Source organism: Accipiter gentilis, chromosome 28 (genome assembly GCF_929443795.1).
Source record: "Accipiter gentilis chromosome 28, bAccGen1.1, whole genome shotgun sequence".
In the NCBI taxonomy this organism is placed as follows: Eukaryota; Metazoa; Chordata; class Aves; order Accipitriformes; family Accipitridae; genus Astur; species Astur gentilis.
Genome location: NC_064907.1, coordinates 11481542 through 11505437, shown reverse-complemented (window position 1 = coordinate 11505437; position 23896 = coordinate 11481542). Strand labels below are relative to the sequence as shown.

Here is a 23896-nt window from a genome sequence, read left to right as displayed (position 1 = left end):
TAAAAATGTTACAAGGTATTTTATCTTCTCCAGAGGAGATTTTCAAAAGGTACAAAAAGCAGTTAAGACTAACTCCAGCAATCATTTATGCTTTTCAAAATCCAACCTTCTGGACCTTTCAAAACACACTAATTGCAGAAGTTGTCATTTTCTGTGGAGAAAAAAAGCCTCAATCTGTCTGAACCTTTCTTTTCAATAGAAAAAGAATTTTTCTCTATATTACTTTAATGAATGTCTGCTTCAGGTAGCTTGGCGTTTTTTTTTTTTTTTTTACTTTATAAAATATAAAATTAATTTTTAATTGCATCCTGGAAAGTAAAAAAATAGTAAGGCACCTCTTAGGTGCAGTGTGAGGCATGGAGATTGATTTTTTGCACCAATACAATTCAATTTTTTTTGTTGATTTGAACTGCCTGACAGCAAATCAGTGTCTCTCCTGGAGGGGGTGACACTCATCAGGAGTTTCTGGTCTCTCTCTCATGCAGCACTTTGAAAGGATGATCCAAATTAATTAATATGTGGAAGCATCCTTATCTTACATCTTTCATACACATCTCACACAACTGATTCGCACTAATCCTACAAAACACTGCTGTGGGGCTGTGGGCCAGGGAGAATAACAGACGCTTAAGAAAAATCTTAATAGTTCTCCTGGTAGGAAGCTTAAGGGTAAGAAAGACATTTTAAACACTGGTGAGTCAAAAGATTCCTTGAGTGTGAAAAGCCAGGAGCAAAGCGACAAGGATTCCAGTTTGCCTTGCATAAAGCTGCTGTGAAACTGTTCTTATTTGTAAAACATGACTTAAGTGAGTATAGTAAAAGACCATTTCTTTTTTGAGTCTACTTACTGATTTGAAACAGCGGCTGTATTTGTTTGGCTGCCAGCCAAGCTCATATGTTAGCATTGCTATTAACTGATCTGTACTCTCTTTTGGGATCAATCAGTTAACAAGGTGGCAGATTGCAGGGAACTGGCGGGCTTATATTGCACCTCACATCCATGGAATATGAATCAAGTTGGACTGACAAATCCTAGCTGTTTAATCAGTTTCAATTTTACTAATGCTTTAAAAAAAAAAAGAATTAGGACACATGTCCATGAAATAATCAAAGGAGAATTAGAAAGATAAAAATCTGACTTTAAAAAAATTCACTTAAAATACTACTTTCTGGCCGTTTTTAAACTTCAGTGCATTTATCTTAAATACAAGCTGTGCCTTAGGAAAAGAAACCAGTAAATATTACATCTAAACAATTGCTTAATGATTTATATCCCGATGTGCACTCCAGACCAAAGTCTATTTTATCGTGATGTTACATGCTTGTCTTATCTCTTGAATTACAGAGCCCAGATTTTATCTTTGCATGGTAATTATTTGAAGGGAGTTGGGCAAGACGGATGACTAGAAGTCTAGAGGTTTAGCTCCCCACACCTTTCCGTTCTAAGCAGAACGCTGACATACTGAAGTAGGATTACAGTGTATATTTAACTCTTACTTCTGAAGTAGTTCATGGTGTGCTGGGTGAAGAACTGGCTGAATGGCAGGGCTCAAAGAGTTGTAGTGAATGGGGCTGCATCTGGCTGGCGACTGGTCACCAGCGGTGTTCCTCAGGGCTCAGTTCTAGGGCCAGTTCTGTTCAATGTATTTATCAACTATGTGGATTCAGGAGTTGAATGCACCATTAGCAATTTTGCTGACGATACCAAACTGGGAGGTGCTGTTGACTCTCCTGAGGGACAGGAGGCCTTGCAGAGGGATCCAGATAGATTGGAACATTGGGTTATGATTAATGGGATGAAATTTAACAAGTCGAAATGCCGGATTCTGCACCTAGGATGGAGTAACGCCGGGCACAAGTATAAATGGGGAAGGGAGTGGCTGGAGACCAACCCTGCAGAAAGGGATCTGGGGGTGCTGCCGACAGCAGATTCACTATCGGTCAGCAGTGCGTCCTGGCAGCCAAGAGGGCAAACCCCATCCCGGGGGCCACCAAACACAGCATGACCCATCAAAAGAGGTGATGATCCTGCTGTATTCAGCGTTGATGCAGCCTCACCTTGAATGCTGTGTGCAGTTCAGGGCACCACAATTTAAGAAGGATGTGAAGGTCCTTGACACATCCAGAGGAGGGCAACAAAGCTGGTGATGGGGCTGGAAGGCATGTCCTATGAGGAGGGCTAAGGACTTTGAGCTTGACTAGTTTGGAGAAAAGGAGGATGAGGGGTGACCTTATTGCTCTCTACAGCTTCCTGAGGAGGGGACATGGAGAGGGAGGTGCTGAGCTCTTCTCCCTGGGATCCAGCAATAGGACGCGTGGGAATGGTTCAAAGCTGCGCCAGGGGAGGTTCAGACTGAACATTAGGAAGCATTTCTTTACCAAGAGGGTAGTCAAACACTGGAACAGGCTTCCTAGGGAGGTGGTCGATGCCCCAAGCCTGTCAGCATTTAAGAGGCATTTGGACAATGCTCTTAACAACATGCTTTAACTTGGTGAGCCCTGAACTGGTAAGGCAGCTGGACTAGATGATCATTGCAGGTCCCTTCCAGCTGAAATAGTCTATTCTACTCTATTCGAAATAACACTCTTAACCATGCTAACAATAATGCTAGCTAGGATTGAGGAGGCAGCTTTCCAAGGCTGTCTGAACAGCCTGCAAAATGTGAACAGATACTACCTTCCCTATCTTCCAGGTGGCGGTGGGGAATGAGACAGAATCCTGAAAAGGAAATCTTGCCTACTATTGGATTAACAGGAGCAAAGCAATGGAGCAGCAATGCACTCAGAAGGACGCTGGCTGCACAGCTGTCGCACTGCTTGGGATGCACTCGAGCTGAATGAGCTTCCCAGAGCACAACAAATACTCCGGTCCCACAGCTGGGGAACAGGCAACACAAGAAAGAGGAACTGCTGTGAGTGTTAGTGCTGTATTTCACTGTCATTTACATCCTTTGTGTGAGGGGGATTATTCGGGACAGGATTGGTTTGAGGCCAACAGCCGACACCTTCTAGGAGAGAGAGGATCACTGGGATGGTGCATCACCTCCTGAAAGCCACAGCCAGGGGATGGACAGTACATTTCCTCTTTTCCAGGTTTTAGAAACAAAAAAATAAGGCAGAAGCCCTATTGTGCCTGCCACTGACAGGCCAAGCTAGGCAGCCCCTCATCAAAATAGGTATGTGGCAGGGCAACTTATCAACAAGGTATTTTAGATGTTAAGGGCTCATTGTGTTCTACTCGACAAACTCATCAAATTATGATATGCAAAACTGATTTCATCTTGGTAAAACTACTCCACTCTGTGTTCTCCTTCAGAAGAATTTAAATAATGAAGCAGGATTCCTTTTATATTTTACATCTGATTTGTTGAACAATCTTTTTTTTTCTCTGATGATAAAAATTTCAGTGAAAACTCTTCCTTTCCCTAAGTCTGCCAAAAAATGTCACTGACTTTTTCAGGTCCATGTTTCTCATGAATATGTTTCAGAAACATATTCACATCCTAGCACTGGTGCATCTCGTATATTGATAAAAATATTAAGATTTTCAACAAAGCTAGAATGATTTCACAAACACTTCCATTTAATAAAATAGCACTTTTGACTGCAAAGCATTTTGATGGGGAAATTTCAAAAAGATCTAATGATTTTTTTGTTTGTGGGTGCACACATGCAAGAGCAAAAAGACAGAAGGCTTTTTATATGAAGAAAAGTTGTGTGCTCAGTTCTACAGAAATGCTTACAGGGACAAATTAAAAATACTTTTTAAGTGCCTTATGGGATTTATGAAAGTGCCTATGGTAGCTACCCAACTGAATAGCTATCTGCTTTTGTAAGTAACGGAACCCAGACAATGAAGTTATGCAAGCGATTCTGTAAATCTTATTAAGAGCATGACTGCAATCTTTCGAAGCTCAAATGCCTTTGTAAACCTGATCTAGAGCCTGAGCTATACAGGTGTCTTATGAGGGACTTACAGACAAGCTCTCACAGTCCTTCTGTATAGCCATTTACCACAGACACTGCCTTTATTGCCCAATCTGCTGCTGCCTCTAACCAATAACAAAAGTAACTCTGCAGTCAAAGCCACTTGTCTAAAACCTTGAAATGCACATGACAAGGATCTCTTGGATCTCCAAATTTAATACCCTGCAGTCACTGGCACCTCCCTTATAGTCTGCTGTTAATAAACTGATACACCTCACACTTGGGATGGACTTTATTTTCTTCTCCCACCACTCCAGGGAGGAGGCTGTTCCTGAATTTCACCATCCCAGAACCACATACCCCTGTGTGAACAGCAACTAAAGGCCACCAGCTCCCAGTGGACCAGAACTGGAAAGGCTAAAGCACAGGCCGACAGGAAAATTAGGCTCTCATCTTGTAGCAGGCAACAGTACTAAACCTGCAGCTTAAATAAATGTCAGTAGCCAGCATGAGCTGTAGAACCCAAGAATTTCCAACTTCAACACCAAAGTTAATCAAAACAGAATTATTATCACAATTCAATCAGTATAAATAAATACAAAATTCAAAAACACTAGCTGAGTTAGATAGGTTCTTCTATATACTGAAACTCATCCCTTACCACAGTGACAGTATACAGCATGTTCACAGTATTCAACTCAGAGCACCTTAGCTGTCACAGCATTATATGGGGGGCAGAAAATAATCTTATCTCCAGTAGAATTGTACCAGACTACCAGACTTCATAGGGTTTAATCAGCCAGCTCGTCCTGAACACCAGGAAGTGAATACACTGGTTCTCGGAAGGAGTTCAGAACAAAAGCTTATGCATCCCTAGGCACTGTGTTTTCTGAATTCACTGGTTGGTATTTTAAAGCAGAGTCTTTCAAAATGGTATAGGCTAGAGCTGACAAAGTCACATCAAACAGTAACAAAGTCTGCATGCGAGAGATAGGGAACAAGTTTGTAACCTCCTTGGCAGGCACGGATAACATAAGGCATTAGCAGCTACTCATGGATCCAAGAATAGAAATTAATTCTGTGTACAAATCTGTGGCTTGCAATGGTTTGTTTCACATTAAAAAATCTCATCTGCATTTTCATTCATGGACATGGTACTGATCATTCTTTAATCCCTCTGCTGTTCTGCATCCTTACATTAACATCAAGAGATGTTACTCTCTTTAATTTTAATGTAGTCACATGAATTATGAAACAGTAGATGGAGTATCTTTTCTTGCCTTCTTGGTGTCTTATTTTTGTGGTGCTTACTAGCTCAAGCAAGCTTTTACAAATATCTATTGTGTTAAAAAGATATAATGTAGAAACAGCTAATCTTCTATTCTAACTTGATCTATAATACCTCCCACCTTTAAAACCCTCTGTGGAAAAACTCTCTAAATTTTATTTCCATTGGAGTTCCTGTGGTGCACCAAAAGGTCTGCAAGAGCACATCCCTGATAAAGTTTTAGGAAAGCATATGTAAGATGAAAATACACCTATTGTTACTTTGCTACACTGCTACATGACTTCTAGAATACAATATGGTGAATAATACTTGTAACAGTATTGTGGCAGTCTGAAATGCAAACCTGGATTCTGCACAGAAAATGTTCTGTTTAAACTTCATTAGCTACTTTGTCTTTAATACTATAAAAAAATACGGGCTAGATAGGTTTATAATGAAGTTTTGATTAAACTGTTTGCCACCCACTTCAAACAAATGTACACATTACTAATGTCTGAATAAGTACAAACTATTTGATTACAGTTCACATTATTATGTCTATACACAAGCTAGCTGAACTGAAAAAAACCCATTATTTTACTCCCCCAAACTCCCAACTTTTCATGGAGGTAGGAATACTTCTTTAACGTACTGAAAATATTACCCTTCAATGTGTAAGCTGCTGTTTATTAACCTTCCCTACTTTTATGCAGACAGCTATTTCCTGTGAATGCATTACAATCAACAATACCGTAAGTTTGCCCCATAATAACCGGCATGGAAAAGAAACTAAGAATCTTCTGAAATCCATGTCAGTGAAATGTGTAGCATACACTTCTAAATACACCTCAATTTCAAGTTCAGCCTGCATTTCTAGCCTCTAAACTAACAAAAATAATTCTCCCTGCCAAAGGGTAATGATCCAGCAGACCTGCAGTTTCCAATGTGCTGGTTTTGAACCCTGATGGAAGAGAGGGGGTCCTCAAAAACGTTCAAAGAGCTAAATAAGACATGTGAGCAACTAAGCAGCCAGTGTAAAAGCAAGCAAGGGACCTTGTGACCACTGAAATGCCTTCCAAGATCCGCAAATCAAAAACACTGAGACACTGTGACAGGTGGAGGGGTTGCAGTTGTAGGATGATGCTCCTAAACCAGTCCTATTATGAGGACAGACTTGGGTAAGGAACTGGTCCTTTGCAAGGTGGTTGTCACCATCAGAGTTCAATTTCCCACATATACTTAACAGACAAATAGCAACCAGCAAAGACCCTTAGAGCCTGCATTCACCCACATATTTGGCCATTTCTTCAGGACACAAGCACAGAAACTGTGACCATATTATAACAAAGGGAAAACACCTGTGCTATCTGACGAGCTAATAATACTATTGAGAAATACATCTGCAATAACAGATTTAAAAAAAAATAATAAAATATTTAAAGACCCAACTGACCAACGACTGAGCTGCTAATCTGGAACTTCTGCTGTTTTCAGTCACTGCTTCTAGAGGAAAGCAAAGAAAAAGCTTGTCTGATGCCACAGGATTGAATTTCAGCAAACTAGTCCAGGTCCAGATGCATTTGTTTTTACTGCACATTTTAGCTTAAAGAAAAAGCACTTTGCCAATAGCAGTAATAAATTCAAATAGCTTAAAATTAATTAAACATAGTACAAAGTCTCAAAATTACAGACATCATCCTGCTTATTTTCATAGATCGCCTAGAACAGCAAACTACTTATACCGTTTTCACTGAACAGCCAACTGTTTCACAGTACACATAGGATAATAAAGGAGAAAGACTTGTTCTGCTGGCCGAGACTTACATGTATTGGTGAAGCAGGATCAGGCTGAACGCTCTAAAAACAAAACAGGAAAAAAGAAGTTTGCTTATAGGAGTTTGCCTTCAAAGAAGTTAAAAGAGAATTCAGCAATTGGGTATGAACTTGTGTCCTACCTTTAGGAGAGAATACTGGCAGCTGGCCATCACGAGACAGAACAACAGAACCCAAATGTCTTTACAGAAGCCTTGATTCAGAGTCAGGAATCCAAGAAGTGAAACGAGAACCACTAGAAGGACAGCAAACACATTCTCCTTTATATCTTCTGTCCTATGTGAATAGAAGTGTTAAGAGAAGTACAAATATTTATATATTCATTAGAGCAAGGCATGTCCATTTACAGCTGGTATGAACTGTCAGTGCTGAAGCTATCAGAATTTACAGGATCTAAGGTTTCGTTCTCGAAACTACATTTCCATGTTCAATGTATTTCACCCCCGTGCCAAAGATCTTATCCACTAGGATAGCTAAAATGTATAGAAAAAAAGGCATAGGCAATGAAGTCCAGCACCCTCCAATCTCAATTCCCAAACAGAATTCCACAGTGAAGCTGATTTGAATGTAGGCAAATGTATGTTTATTTAAAAAAAACAAAACCAAAACAAAATCCCCAACACCCAAACACTTTTAAATGAGGAAATAAGGCATTCATTTAATGAAAAACATACATCTGACAACAAAGAATTAGATGAAAGACCAAATTTGTCATCCGATGTTTTATTCGTTTTATCTGTTCTATTAGAACATGGAAGCTGAGATAAAAAACAATGTTAATATTCAGGCTATAACAAAAGAGTTTATCAGCAGATGCTTTCCATGCAATTGAAACACAGAGATAAGACACTACAATCAAGTAAGTATCTGCTCTGGACCCAAGCTCCCTGACTATATAGCCTGATTTCTGCAGCATGCAAGACTGTCATCTGAAATTTCTGCTGTGGAGCCCATATTAACATATATGGCATAGTACCCACACAAAAGCAGAGACAGGAGAGCCAGCAGCCATTAAGTATGGAGGCTAACATGTTTGAAGGTCCTAATAGTCCGGCAGGTTACCATGTGAGGTCTAATCGCAAAGAGTACTGCATGAAGGGTTGATGCCAAATGCAACTGAGGGACTAGAAAGAGGAGAGATGCCAAGACAAGAAATTTTTTCTAAACAAATAAACCTGAACTAGAACAAAGGGAGCAGCTGAAAGATCTCCTCCTGAATATCACTAATTTTTTTTTTAAAGATTGGAGTACTAAGATTGGAGTACTTGGTTTACAATAGCCTGGGACCCTTCCACTTCTGTATTTTTGCACCAAAATCTGATTGTCTCACCAGAAAGCTCAGAACCATTGGATCCAACAGCTGAGAGTCAAATTAAAGACTAGTCTACAGGCTTGGTTCTCACATGAATCAAAGTCTCTGCTGGAAGACAAAGGGTAGCAAGAACCACCAAAACCAACTCTGAAGAAAAACATTTTCTTCAGCTTAAAGCACACAAGCATTTATCTACTTAACCTGAATACAAGACACTAATACAACGCTCACTTTTTCCTTCTCTAGTGGTCTGCATTGCTCTATGGACATGTGGAGCCACCCACTGTAACACTACATAGAGTTGCATTAAAAAAAAAAAAAAAAAAAAAGCTTACCTGTCCAACAATGCCAACAAGGTCAGACGATCATACCAGACTTTAATCCATTTGCCAGGAAATATAATAAATCTGTAAAACTGCTTGTTCAGTTTCCGTTGTGCTGAAGAACATGAAGAATCCTCAGGGTCCTGGCTGGGTTGCTTTAAAAACAAACAAACCAGAAATACACAAAAGTCTTTCACATTGACATATGGCTGCCAGCAAAACAGGTGTTTAAAAGGCCAAATTTACATGAAGTTTCAGATAGTTTTTTTTCTAAAAGGGATAGTGGGAGCATATTTATTTTCTTCATTTTAAATTGGAAACAAAAATATCGCATCAGATTAATTATTGCAGATGGACAGAAGCTATATCAGTTGTGGAGCTCAACAGTGATAATATGTTTTAAACATAAACACTAAATATTCATTTAAAAAATAATTATTTTTTAGTCCTGATCCACTGCTTGTCTAAAGTTTCTTTTTGAAGATTTTTCCATGCATCATGCTAATTACAGCATGACACACAACCCCACATGATAGGACAAATCCTTGTTTTTATTAAAAGAAAAAAATCAAGTAGGTTTTAAGGCCTAGAGGCATGACCTATCAACTCTCCTTCCAGAACACAGCTTTGTTTATCTTTCCTGAGATGCTTCTAATACCACATCAGGGGTGCATCCTCAAGAACAGCAAGAGGAGAAAAAAAATAATTGCAAACAAGCACAAACAGCATAAACATCACTGGTTTAAGAGCCTCTAATCTTACCATCACAATCATAAATCCATCCCTTTGAATACTGCTTTTGTCAGATTCTAAGGCCTTTTCTTCTTGTCTGTTTGAACTACAGCATTTCAGATATCCTCCAACTCTACACCTGCACTCCTTCACCAACACTTGTGGGGAGGGAGGCTTATCTACAGACCATCAGCCAAGCCTGTAAAGCTACACAACAGAACAAAAAAACCTCAGCAAAGTAGTGGTTTCTTTCCAAGGTACACCAATAATTGATTTTATGGGGGGTGGGAGAGGAAAACAAACAAAAAATTCACTTATTTTTCTTTCCAAGAAGAATTTGAGATTTCTAATCACTATAAAGTCTAGCGGCTTTCTAGCTCCTTCTAGCCCCTGCCTTGTTAAAGATAATTAATCAGCATTAGATAACAAATACACCTATTACGGAACTCTAGGCAACGCTTACATTAGAATCATTTGTTTTATATTAACTTTCCCAGTCAGAAAACGGGATTTCTGTGTGAAGTAATTGATCATCTTCTTGAATTGCAACTGTTAGCAAAACACAGGTTTTTAAACAACCTGTCCACCTGCACAAAGGAATTGTTAAATTCTCTCTCAGATTATTGGAATAATTTCTGATCTTCACTTTCCAGGAAAAGGAATTTTACACATAATTTACATAGGACTTAATGTATTGCTGCGTGTAAGCTGGGAACCAACTCATTGATATCCTCAGTCTGCCAGCAAACATGAGGTAAAACAGGCTGGCTTGAGGAGAAAGAAACTTATGAAGTTTATGCATTTCATCTCATGCCTCCAATTGACTAAAAGCATACAGCCACGCAGTGCTGGGTAGCTCAGCCGCTATCAGCACAAGACAGTAACTCAGTCATGTTTCTGAGCATTCAGACATGCAAGGCGGTGCTGGGCTGTTCAGCATTCTTTAATTTATTAACAATTCCAAGTAATTTAAAAGCTGTGAGATTGATTGCAATCTTTTCACTACACTGATTTTAAAATCTAAAAGTAGTTTAGGAACTCCAAATTTTAATATTTCTATTACCACTTTAAAAAGTCTCTTAATTATGGAGTTGGGGTATTTTTAAAGAAAAACTGTATTTTAAAATATTACAGTTGCTAATACTGGCACAGTTTTGCTTCTCTTGTGTCCTATGTCCCAACAGAAAGTCATGTGAAACTCAATCAACTGTGATCATTAACTTCACTCATCTAATCTAGATTGCTCACTATAACTGAATAAAAAAATCAAAATGGTGGCAAAGAGTCCATTAAAAACACCTGAGGAGCTGATTGTTCTGTCCTCAGAACAGCTTAATACGTATTTAACTGAGTGCGTAAGTGAACATTTTGGCTCCCAAGGAACTGTAACGTTTGGATGAAGTCCATTACATGAGGCTCGCAGTACTTGGGCTGGAATCAGATTTTGGAGCTGTATTTGGGAAACTCTCTGACTAGCCCTGAGCAAGTCACTAAGTCTAATTGTGCCTCCTATCAAAAAAGGGCTTATAAAAACTCACTTCATAAATTTGTATGGTGTCAGAGGCAGCCTGAAACCCTAGCTTCACTGAAATCAATGACAAAACTTTTCCTGACTTACATAGGCTCAGAATTTCATGTTTAATAAAAAAAAATTCAGAAACCAGGAAGTTCTGAAATTACTCCCTGGCCCTGTTACAAACTTGCTATGTGATCTTGAGCAATATGTCTTACTTCCTAATGGTGCAGTTTTCCCAGAAGAGGGGGGAAAAAAAAAAAAAAAAGACATGATAATTGTTCTCTAATTTACAGGCAGTTTACAAGATTATAAATATCTGGAAAACATCTGAGCCTTTAGATGGAAGTGTCTGTCCAAATCCGAAATACACAATTCAGGACCATTTCCTGATTTTTAATTTAAAAGAGTTCCTTTATACAAGTTGCTTCTAGCTTTAAGTTCCTGTGGAAAATCTAAGATGAAAGATAATTAACTGGCATTCTAAGGTTATTCATAAATATCAAACTAGAATGTGCCATGGAAGAAAAGAGAAGGTTAAAGTTATTATAAAAGGAACTGTAGAAACAGATTACAGCCTTAAGCCATTGGTCACAGACCCCAAACACTGTAAAGTTCAAGTATGTCCACATACTACCATACAAACTGAACTCTGAGGGCCTTTTTCTTTTACCAGCTACATTAAGAAGGTGGCTTTGACATTCCACAACAGACATCCAGAAGTCTGGTTGACCAGTTCAGAAAAGTGAAACCAGACATTAAGTTTTAGGATAGTAATGAATCTGGAATAAACACTTCATCCTATTAAAATCTGGTGGTGTGTCTAAAATCCTAACAGCTGTGTCCTCTCTTTCAAATGAAATAACACCAAAGATAGAAGATCAACTTCTTAGGTGATGGTGTCTTTAAGTACTCCCTTAGAACACTACTCAGCATTCAGCAGAAAGTAGCTGAATTGCATCCACCAACATAAAATACATCTTCTCCCACATGAACAATAACAGGCATAGTATAGAAAATCAACAAATCTGTCTAAGGAACAAGCCTGCAGCATTTGTTTATAAAGCAGTTTATCAAAATGCTAGAAACTGAGATATTACAATGTACCCGTGGGCTTTCTGAAAGGGTCCTTCGTGCCACCATCAGTAGGAGCTGCTGCTGAAGTGCACTCGCTGCTTGATCCCCAGAAGAGGGTTCTTGGCTCTCTGAAGTGGTAGTACTAGAGGAGCTGAACTGTATTTCACTGTATACAGAGGGAAGAAAGGAAAGAGACTGTTTTAAGAAGCAGTAGTTTCCTAGTATTTCTGAAACATTACAGGAGGAAGCCTGTAATCACATTACTGGTTGGCTCTCAGGACATGGAACCTTTCACCTCCATACCTGAAATTTAGCCCAGGCCCACAAAGCAGTTAACACCCAAATTTAGATACACACGGTCTACTACATCCACTACAGAGAAACAGATACTTTGCTATCGTAATTTTTCTCATCCCAAGATGAACACCTCCAATGACTCACACTTCAGAAGTGCCTTTTTCTGTCCACTGACAGTAACTCAGGTCAAGAGCTGCATATCTACAGAGCCAAACTGCAGCGTAGCTACTGTAGAGGTCCTGGATTAGCTTTCAAACAAGCTCACTTAAGTACCAAGCCTCATCTGCACCAAATTCAGTGAGTACTAATTTACCCTACTGAGAATTCAGGCTACAGAAACATCCTTCTGCCGTAGCAAGATGACAACAACACATGAGCTAATTCACATACGGCTAGCTCAGATATCCCTCATACTGCGCATAAACTCACCCTGAGAAGGCCCTGAGCAAGATGCTATTTTTTTTTCCCTGCCATGTTTACTGCTTGATGTTGGAGATACAGCACTCAAACAGTTTACCTGAGGAAATCTGCACTTACAGCAGCGATACCTGTTGGGTTGCAGAAATGGTGTGCTACCATGACATGACTGACTGGGTCTCAGCAAGAACCATACTGAAATGAAATAATTGTTACTTGGGGAAAAGAGGTATTTTGAATACTTCTTGCTTATTCTCTTCCAAATGGGGTTTATACATCAGGCATCCTGCTCTGAGCTCATTAACCCCCTGCCTCTGGATGCCTGCCTTGGGCTGTTATTACTTTCATATCTGCATGAAGTGAAAGCACCTCGGTGCTCATGCAAGGTAGTCAACACCTATTGTTCCTATTTTCCATAAAGAAAAGACAAGCAGGAAGAACTACAGCGATCTGCCTACAGTCAGCCAGGAAGCCTGTGGCAAGGCAAAGATTAAAACTGTCATCTTGCATATCCTATGCTTGCCCCCAAGCCACCTTATTAATTTTAGTTAACTCAACCTTCCTTGCACCAATTGGGCACCAATTCCCAAAGCCTGTCACATAACCCTTGTTAAGCTCAACAAAAGGGGCTTTAAAATTGTGACTGTCCTGCACATAACTGGCTGTTAACTTAAGCTGCAGTGGCTAGCGCTGCACCGGGATAAGGTTCAATGTCTGGATTACTTAGAAGCAGGGCTGAAGAGTCACACCAACAGCTTGAAACGTGCACACTCTCTCCTTCTCCCCTCCAGGACTTGCTAGCTCTGCCTGGACCAACAGGAACACCAGCAGCCTCGGGATGTCACCAGAGGATCCATCCTGCCTCTGGTCTCTGAGCCAGGTAGTTTAGTTTTTTCAAAGCCTTGATTGCTATCAGGCTTGGATCCCAGACTTGATAGTCACCATCTGCCACTCCAGCAGAGCTATCGGCTGAGTAGAAATGAGAGCACCCCATGTTTCTGACCCTAATGGCCTCCCCTGCACTCCCCACTCCTCCTGCTACAGGCAGAAGTATGATCTGCTCCACAGTCAGGACAGCTGTCATGTTCCCTTTGGACAGTACTAGGAAATGAGGACTTGGTCCAACACAATCCACTTGATGTCCCAGCCACGAGGTGACCCTCCATAAGAACGTATCTCCTTTGTGGGTCTTGTTTAGTACCTTGTAAGCAGTCAATAACAGAAGAGTACAGAAGGGATAGGAACAGATCCAAGATCCTGGATCTCAAGCAACAGATTCAGGCAGGCAGAAAAGGCATGAAGGCTATAGGCATGCCTCCCAGGATGAAGATTCCCACAGATAAGGACTACAGAGGACAGCCATGCCTTTTGCATATTCTGACATGCCCTACTCAAGGGTGACCTTGCCCAGCTTGAAGGAAGGCAATGGATTTGTTTGTTTGTTTGTTTGTTTCCTCAGGATGAGCTGTCCTGTTTCTTGTGATTGTGGGTGTAACCCTGGGACTCCCTGTTCAAGTGTAGCCCATGGTATGCAGGAACACTACCCTGGGAATTTCTGCCCGAAAAGCAACCCAACAAAACAGAAAGGGAATAGAACAGTGGCTGCTCATGCCTTCCTAAATGAAGAGTTAATCTCCAATAACTTCCTATTTCTTTAGCTGTCTTTCTACAAAAGACAAGTGGAGTCAAGTGCTTCTAGATTGGACCATGTCTTTTATCCCACATTTACCAAAAATGGAAATGGCAGAAGGACAGACAGATAGGCCAAGATATTCCCCTGGTACTCTGCACTATCAGTTCTCAGAAATCAAAATTCTTTTACTCATAAGACTTCTTCCAAGAATAAACTTAAGAGATCAAATCATCTGCCACCAGACTTCAAGATAACTGAAGAGCCAAGAGAGCCCATAATCTGGTTTCTGTTTACAGAAAAAAATTCATAGCTCTACCTATCAGCAACCAGCAGAAGAGTCTGCAAGCAGCTGGGACACTGACTGTGGGAAAAAGTCGAAAACGTCATAGGCCTGAAAAGGCAATCAGGGCAGAGAATTTGGGAAGGCAGAGCTAGCAAAGCAACAATTCCAAAATCAGAAGCCATCATCTGGCCTTCATCTGCCTCCTACACCTTTTATTCATCAGCTTCATCTCTCTACTTTCTTACTCTTCCCTCATCTTCTGTTCCCCTCTGGTCCTGATTGCAGGTTTTTTCTTCCTTATCCCTATTTTCCACACAACCTCCTTCTGACACTCACTTGCTACCCCCCTGATGATGAATCGCTTGCACAGCTACTCAGAAGCTTTATGTTTCATCTGATGACACCGTTATCACACTGACAGCAAATACCAGTAAGAAATGCAATGGTGGTGTTTGTGTTTTTGTAAGCCCATAAACTAGATTCCATAAATTTATTACCATATATAAATAGAAGCAAACTCTCTAATCATAAAATCATTATAACAGAGCTGATCACAGTATAACATGGAATCTTGCTAAACAGAAAATCTGTTCATTTGCAGAATCAAATTAATGTTATCAAGATCTACCACAGTAAACTGCACCGCTAATGTAAGCAAAGGTATAATTGAACTAAATTTTGAATAATAAATTATTAACTAAAAATATCTTTGATAAACATACAACCTATGCAGATCAAATGCAAAAGATACATAGCACCCTCTACTGATAACTGGTTATAAAGTCAGGATTTTTTTTCTGGCTCATAATTCGGTTTTGTAAGAACACTGAGTAAACAAGCTAGTTGAGCAATCATACAACACTGAGAATGTTTTAGTATAACCACACAGAGCTAGAAAAATCTTCCTTCTCCGTCTCTGATTAGTCTGTGACAGCTGCCTTACACCACTGACAATTTGGCCCAACCCATTCAAATATAAGGCAGCCTAAGTCATCCCCTTTGTTAAGGATTAGCTAGCCTTGAGTCTGAACACCTCTCAAAGTAAGCTCATTATACAGGCAAGCCAGAAAGAACTCCCCTTTTATAAAATTGTTTTTCAGGTGTTGGCTAAATTTCATTTTAACCTGCATATAGGAGAAAGGACAAGGAACCTTGTAACCAACGTCACAACAGTCACTATAACGAAGCACCTTCCTCTTGGTCGTCATGCTTAAAACCAGAAAGATCCGACTAGACTGCTGTCTGGGTCACTACAAAGCTTAACAATGTGCAACAAATATCCATAGCGATAATAAATAACATAGCTGAAAGCTATTTGTAATACTCAATAAAACACCACTCTTATGTCAAAGCAGCTATGGCTGTGACATTTGAAGAAGAGACAGAGTGAAGCTCAGAGTTGGGAATGGCCCCTTCCGCACACCCAACAAGCAATCACTTCTGAAGTATCGGTCTGAGGTGCACTCAAAGTACTTGCTGAACTGAGACCTGAGCGATCCGGTTGTACTAGAGCCAGCTAGTGCTAATGTCATAGCCAAATGCCAAATGCCCTTACTTTTGTGTCCTTTTCAAAACGGCCACTTTGTGGTACAAACGTAGGTATCCGAACTGACATTGGAAGTATTGGATCAACAGCAGCCCACAGCTCACCGATGGTGCCTCTGTTACTCAATGCCGTTGCCGATGTCTTCCTACCATCAACTCAGCAGCTCCGCTCCTTCTCACCTAAAATGGCCTCCCTGCCATTTCACGTCCCAATCACTTTTACACCTCATCACACAGGCCTCTTGCTATGTCTCTACTCATTGCTCACCAGGTCTCCACCACAAAGCTGCCAGCATTAATCTGACCACAGTATTGCACAATTCAGGACCGAGATTAAGTCCACTAGTTGCGGATATTGCCTTTTTAAGCAGCAGATGATTTACAGTTCCCAACTGTACTACTAAATAACAAGACTTACAAAACTAAAAAGCAACTTAAAGTATATAAGAAAACTGAAACATGCAAAAGTGAGAGCAGCATTACGATTCGATAATGATGTAACAAACCCAATCGTAGCAAACATGGAAAAAACATGAAGAGGAGGGAATTTTCACTTTTTTTGGTAAGAAATCAATAGTTTCAAAAATAATACAATTCATTCAGAATGCATAGTGGAACTTTCCTTAGTTGGTACTGCTGAAGGGAGCTCAAGCTAACAATGAAATCTCTCCTAAATCTTGTTCACATTTTGCTATTCATACAACAGGATTTGGGGAAGATTTTTGGCATCTGTTTTAACTAGCAATAATAACACCCCTAATGATAATAAGATAGAATACCTGAGTTTACAGAATGGGAAAGCTGGATGTACAGATTTACTGACATAGTAGACAGAAAAGGATATAAGATCGCTGTTACAAGTTTTGCAATGGACTACAAAACGAGCAGTGGTACATACTACGTTCATTATGTCAGATACTGCTGATGGACAGAAAAGCCTTGCAGAGCATGTTACCAGTAGTGTTGCAGGCGGTATGAAGGCAAGAAGTTATGCGTGCCTTCTTACTTAGGTGTTGTAAGAATGGGATCCACTCGGTACACCCTTATTTGTCTGTACTTGGATTATTTTTTTTTTAATAACAAGCATGTAAATTGTTAATTTGTAAGCCCATTACATCTCAGAGCAAAGATAAATGTACTAACAACTTCAAAACCAAACAGCATATACTAGCTAATAAACTAGAGGATGCGTTTTGAGAAGATGCAGCTTACTGGAATTAATGCATTAACAGCACCCATGCTTCCATTATCTCCATAGTCTTTTAAACCCTCCCTTTTAGCTCTCCTTATGAAAGGGTGGGGGGAGGGAAGAGAAGCCAGTCCCAAAAGCTAAAGGACTATCCAAACTCCTAGTCCTGAGTAGGATTTTGCTGCCATCATGTGGCACCTCATTCTGTTGAGAACACTCACTTCCCTGCTCTATGTTCACAGAGTGAAAGAGGGGCTAAAAACCCCAACAAATACAGGAAAGGATTTTAACTAGCCAAGCTAACACAAGGGTTTCCTCCTGTCCCTAGCAAGCCAGCAGGAAAATTCTACTGAGTTTTGTAAAGAGTACTTTTCAGAAAAATCAATGGCTTTATTATAATTCAAACATTACCATTTTCAGCACACACATGCACATACCACGCTCATTTATGCGTTCAAGGAGCAGTACACACAGGTGAACAGCTCATCTGAAATCACCGAATCCCAAAAGGAACTATATAATTTTTGTTGCATCCATTTCAAAATGTGCTCAGCTGCAGAACTGCACAACCTGCCAAGCAGCTTTAAACAAGAGTCAGCAGCCTATTACTAGAGCAGTGGGTGATCTTTGTTATTTGGGTCACCTTGCTGAGAAACATAAAGATGTTTTAGTCATTCTAAAAGGGCATTTTGAAACACTAAAAATAAATAAACAAAAAAATCTACTTATAAGTCTACTTTCTCCTATGAGGAATAAACCTCAAAGGTTCAGGGAATTTTCCAGTGGTGAACATACTAAAGTATTAATGGATTTATACAGGAGACATACAGTACTGCTAAGGCATTCAGATAGATACTTTCATATAGTATAATGCACTCAAGCAGCTTATTCAGGGATGTGAATGTAAATCCACTAAGTTAGCTCATTGATTTCAAGTTGTCTCTTTTGCCCAGGGCCAGAAACACTAGCAGCTAGTGTTTCTATACTAGCGGGTAACTTAAATTATTTTCTTAGTACTTGTTCGTAACTGTTTTGCTGCAACTCCTTCTTTTTAATCTATTAGCCCTGCTGTTGACACCCCCCCCCCAAATACTCTCAAAACAAGCAAAAAAATTTAAGCAGATTTTTTTTTTCTTAATAGAGTTCTCTATCTGTACTGTGAAGCATTTTAGACTCAAACTTCTTAGAAGCATGGTTTTAGTGTCAGCGCCTCATCTAAAAAGTGAGGAGTTTAGATGACCAATTGCTCAGACAGGACATGCAAAGTGCAATATGAATGCATGAACAGTACTGGTATGGATGAACCACATATAATAATAAAAGATATATAAATACAATTTATACATATATAAAATTATACTATTTTAATAATTATATACATAAATTTAAAAAGATACATTACCAAGAAAGCAGGAGAAGGCTCAAACTAAAATAATTATTTTCTTTTTAAAGGTGTACAGCAAGTTAGGTGTATATATATGTGCTGGTTTTGGCTGGGATAGAGTTAGTTTTCTTCATAGTAGCCAGTATGGGGCTATGTTTTGGATTTGTGCTGGGAACAGTGTTGATAACACAGGGATATTTTCATTACCGCTAAGCAGTGCTCACACAGAGCCAAGGCCTTTTCTGCTTCTCACCCCACCCCACCAGTGAGGAGGCTGGGGGGGGGGGGGGGGCACAAGGAGTTGGAAGGGGACACAGATGGGGCAGCTGACCCCAAATGACACAAGCGCTATTCCAGATCATATGACGTCATGCTCAGCATATAAAGCTGGGGGAGGGAGGAGGAAGGGGAGGACCTTTGGAGTGATGGCGTTTGTCTTCCCAAGTCCCCGTTAGGCGTGCTGGAGCCCTGCTCTCCTGGAGATGGCTGAACACCTGCCTGCCATGGGAAGTGGTGAATGAATTCCTTGGTTTGCTTTGCTTGCATGTGCGGCTTTTGCTTTACCCATTAAACTGTCTTTATCTCAACCCACGAGTTTTCTCACTTTTACTCTTCTCATTCTCTCCCCCATCCCAGCGGAAGGGAGTAAGCGAGCAGCTGCACAGGGCTTAGTTGCCGGCTGGGGTTAAACCATGACAATATACAATTGATTTCAAGTGAAAGCCCAAGTGTAAGTGTCACTTTGGCAGGAAGAAGAATCTACAGCTAAGATAGAAAGACTTTTTTTTTTTTTTCTCAAGGCTGGGCAATCATTCTTTCTGCCCCCATTCTCAAATATTTCAGCTGTGTGCCATGCATTCATTTCTGTGTTATGAATGTATGTTATGTATGTATTTATTTTAAACTCATATATGCAGCACAGCAGCCTCTTGATGCAATTCATGGCTACTGCTGACTGTTGCCAGACACATGAAGTGATAAACTGCAACAACAGGTCCAGCACTTAAACCTCTATATGCATTTGAATGAATATATATGTAACGCAAATGCTTTTGCATTACAAAGTTGAATCACTGCCGGTAAAAACTTGGATTGTTCTGAACAGACACCAACTCTATCCCTTCAAAATCCACGCATGTGCGTAATGATATCAACTTGCACAGAACTGGGAGTTTCAATATGGTTTCCTTCTCAGAGTTTAACACAGGAGAGAAGGAAATGGGCTCAAGAATACAAGCAGTATTCTTAGAAATGGCATTCTCTAAACCCCAGAGAATTTCTTGAAAGGAATATAAAGCTTCCACAGCTTGTGTGGGCACAACTCCAATTGGCTTTACAAGATCTAATACTTCATAGAAACTATCAAAATAGTAAAGTGCGTTATATCAGTGCCCTGAAGTTTATTGTAAGCTTACTTTTTTCTATCTTTCGCAACATAAGTGAAAGAAGCAGATACGGAGAGAGTTCTGAGCTCCATCACTGAATAAAATGACCATCTCACTCAGCATCAAAAAGAGTGATCAAATATTCAAATTTTGTAGGCTATACATTCAGGCAATATATTATTTTAGTACTTGATACTTGGGAAAAGAAACTACAATAGTTTACATTAGTTGAACAGAGTTTTTCATAGATGTGAAACCAGGAAGGATAACATGCCTATAGATCAACTTCTTATATTCAAGTCATTTAGAAAGACAGGGCAGTATTTCAAACACATGTTCATGAAAGCTACATTACTGACATGTATCAAATACTGACACATTTTTCTTCGATATGTATGTATACACACGCAGAGGTGGCCTGACCTTCTAAACAAGAACCCCAGTATGCAAAGAAAGCACATTTAGAAAAGTAGTTAAACACATTTAAAAATATATTAGCCTGGTACAGCAAGTATGCATGGAACATATGATTGCTGTTAAATTTCTATATTGGCATTGATATATACCGTATGGCCCTATTAGCCTCTCTACTGAGGACAGATCACACAAATTATGCAAAAATCATTAATCCTTTTACTACAATTATTGTAATTTTAGGGGTTTACACTTTCACTGATATTTATGAGCCACTTCACATGTAATACCTAGATAACATGATAGCTCACATTTATCTTTTTGACTGCTTATCAAAACTGGCTCAGTTATTTAATTACAAGAGACATTCAAGGGTAATTAAAGAAATTCCTAAGAAACATCTGCTTTCTGTCACAGTGGCAGACAGAAAAGGTGTGTCAGAGTGACACCTCCTTATTTGTAAGCCACTAACTCCAACTTGTTTCACATACCCCAGAAAACAGCTATATACCTCTAATGATGCTTTAACTTGTACATTCTTTCACCTCCTATTTTTAAGGATGTGTTATTGCTAATGATTGTGGAGTTTACTTTGTATCGCCAATCTAATGGAAAGAATTTTAACTTGAAATTGTAACTGCTCTAAACAGGTAAAATGTTAAACATAGTGACTATTTGGTGAAAAGTCAAACTACCCATGCAAAAAGGTGGTTCATGCTTATACTAGGCATCCATTTTACAAAAATGTGAACTTTCTCATCCTTCTCTGCCTTCTCAGAAGCCAATCACATACCCAAACCATACAGCACAGAAATATTAAGGATTCATTGTGAGAAAGACAAAGGCTAGTAAAGAACTTAAAGTAATGGGGCAGAAGAATGTTCTTCGGGATGAGAAAGCCATTTCCAATTTCTCACTCCAAAACAGATCCAAATGGTCTTTCTGTAACTAGTTTCTAATGTAATCCATGAGCTGAGAATACAGTTTACACTTTGCCTTGTCAAAGCCTGTCACAAAGCAATTTATGGCTAGAGGTGAAGTTGGCAAGGTAATGGGAGCATCAAATTTAGAGGCAATTAGCTCAGCAGGGAACCCATTCCACAGGGACTGCTGGCAAGAGGTGTTGCTGGAAAGATAACAGACAAAAATGGGGTCAGGGTAATTACATGGACAATAATTGGGGAATTGATTAGCTATCTGCCAACTCAGTAACAAGAATCACCTGCTAAAGTGAGGGTTAAGATGGAGAAGGAATTTTTTTTTTTTTTTGGTGATCATTACAACATAAGAACTGCCTTTAAATTTAACTTGGCTAACTTACGTTTTTAAATACTTTAGAAGCTGGACTGTTGAGAGACAAATATGGAGACAATTTGAAACAATTCTAATTCTCAGCAAACTTTGGTATAATTTTAGAAATTATTATTAAGAGACTGTTTATGCTACATTGAATAAGCTCTGAAAATGTCCATGACAAGGACTGCAGGTACAGGTAATATCTTTCATTAGGACAACTACTATAGTTGAAAATGCAAACACAAAAAAGGAAAAAAGAAAAAAAGAAAAAAAAGAAAAAAGATGAAAAATTAGAATCTGGTGGAATATATATTAACATTGATAAACCAGAGAATGTTCCAAAGATCAGCTCATAACAGTGCAGAGCCAAAATGAGGTGATGGACTGCTGATATTTGACAAGACAAATTGTAATTCCCTCAAACAGTATTGCTTCCAATGTCAAGGAGCCTCTGAAGGAATAAAGCACAGACTGCTTCAAACTTGGACATCTGCCTTCTCTTTGTACATTATAATCCACTGTTGTCCACCTAGCCCTTTACAAGCAAAGAAAAAGCAGGAAGCATGTGAAAGCTAAGAACAACAAAAAAAACCCACCAAAAACCATAACACAGCATCACTTCCGTGACACAGCAGCATTGCTAAGATTCTGCATTATTTGTGAGAAATGGATTTCAGAATCCATGCCAAGAAGATAAGATAAAATGTTTACAGGTCATAGAAATACTACTTTAATTTCAGTTCCTAATAATTTGTTGTGAAATGCCGGACTGGTTAAGACTTTACTAATGGAGCAGACAATAGTAGGACTCAATAGACAGAAATAGCATGTTATGATTTGAATTTAAGATCATGAAACATTAGTTAGTCTGCCTCAAGGCTTTCTTTAATGGCTTCTTTTGAGTAATATTTAAATACCTTTTCCAGTTTTGCATAACTTAGTTAAAAGGTATTTACCTATGGCCAATTCATAAGGCAGTTACATTATTCTTGACAAACCAGCCAGAGTTCATATCCTCCCCAGCCAAAATTCCCCCCCACCCCACCAGCTGCAGTGTTACCCAGAACTGCCACCACTCCTAGCATGCCAGCGCCTCTGACCTGCTGCTTCTCCCAACAACACCCCCAAAGCAAGAGTCCTCTTCCCACCACCTGGCCTGGGCCAATTTCTCCTCCTTGTCAAGGGGTACATCAGGGCACAGTCCATGCACATCCACGTAGTTACTCCACCGGCTCAACGCAGTTTGACATTTTCTCTTTAGGAACAGCTTAATCTTAACACTATAAAGCAAGCATGATTGGTGAAAAGTGTTTTTAAGAGCTTATACGTATCTGCTGCAGACCTATCTATTGTTCTCCATAAGCTTATTCTAGATCCTGAAATCTAGGCTCCTGAGATCAAAACCCTATCCCTCCTATCCAAGGAGGATGCCACCTATTTTGTCCAGGCATTAATACCCTCCTGCATCCTTTGACCTCACAAAATCTAATTTGGATGGTTCATTAATGGATTCAGACACCAAGTCTAAAGCTGTTGTTGCTGTACCACCTCCAGTACTCATGAAGTACTGTCATAGTCATTGTCTTCTCCTTACTTAACTTTCTGATGGGCTGGGAGATAAGCCAAGGACATCTCAGAGGTGCTTTCCATGTCTCTTTTCTAATATCCTTTCATAACAGCAGCATCTCCTATTGGTACGGACTACTCACACAATGAACATCTCCACCAGAGGAGGGCCCACCCTCAAGAAAATAATTTCTGTCAAGAGCTCTCCACAGACACACAGAAGAGACTGTAACTCAAGCAGTCATTGATTATGCCTTGTGCTTTATTTTATTCTATTTGCCTTTTTCTTTCAGTAATAAAAAGAACATTAGTTAATAACTGTGATTATTTGGCTTGTCTTTTAAGGATGGATAAGAAATTAACCTGGCATAAGCGATGTGCAAGCCTGTAGGTGGGGATAGGGGAAAGGAAAGATGCCTCACTCCTGAACTGTCTTTAAAGCAGATTTGCCCCTCTATTTTCTACATGCTGTAAGTCTTCCTTATTGTCTAAATACAAAATTA

The 23896-nt window shown here is 39.6% G+C and overlaps 1 protein-coding gene across 1 annotated transcript in view; it reads right to left on the bottom strand.

Annotated features, from left to right (window-relative positions):
• PCNX2 (pecanex 2) overlaps window positions 1–23896 on the bottom strand; it is a 156644-nt gene that overhangs the window by 107030 nt on the left and 25718 nt on the right. Inside the window, exons 9-12 of the mRNA XM_049830562.1 lie at window positions 12015–12150; window positions 8675–8817; window positions 7150–7303; window positions 7019–7051 (exon numbers count right to left, since the gene is read on the bottom strand). Of these exons, the coding sequence (XP_049686519.1) occupies window positions 7019–7051; window positions 7150–7303; window positions 8675–8817; window positions 12015–12150 (466 nt within the window). The remainder of the gene's footprint in view (window positions 1–7018; window positions 7052–7149; window positions 7304–8674; window positions 8818–12014; window positions 12151–23896) is intronic.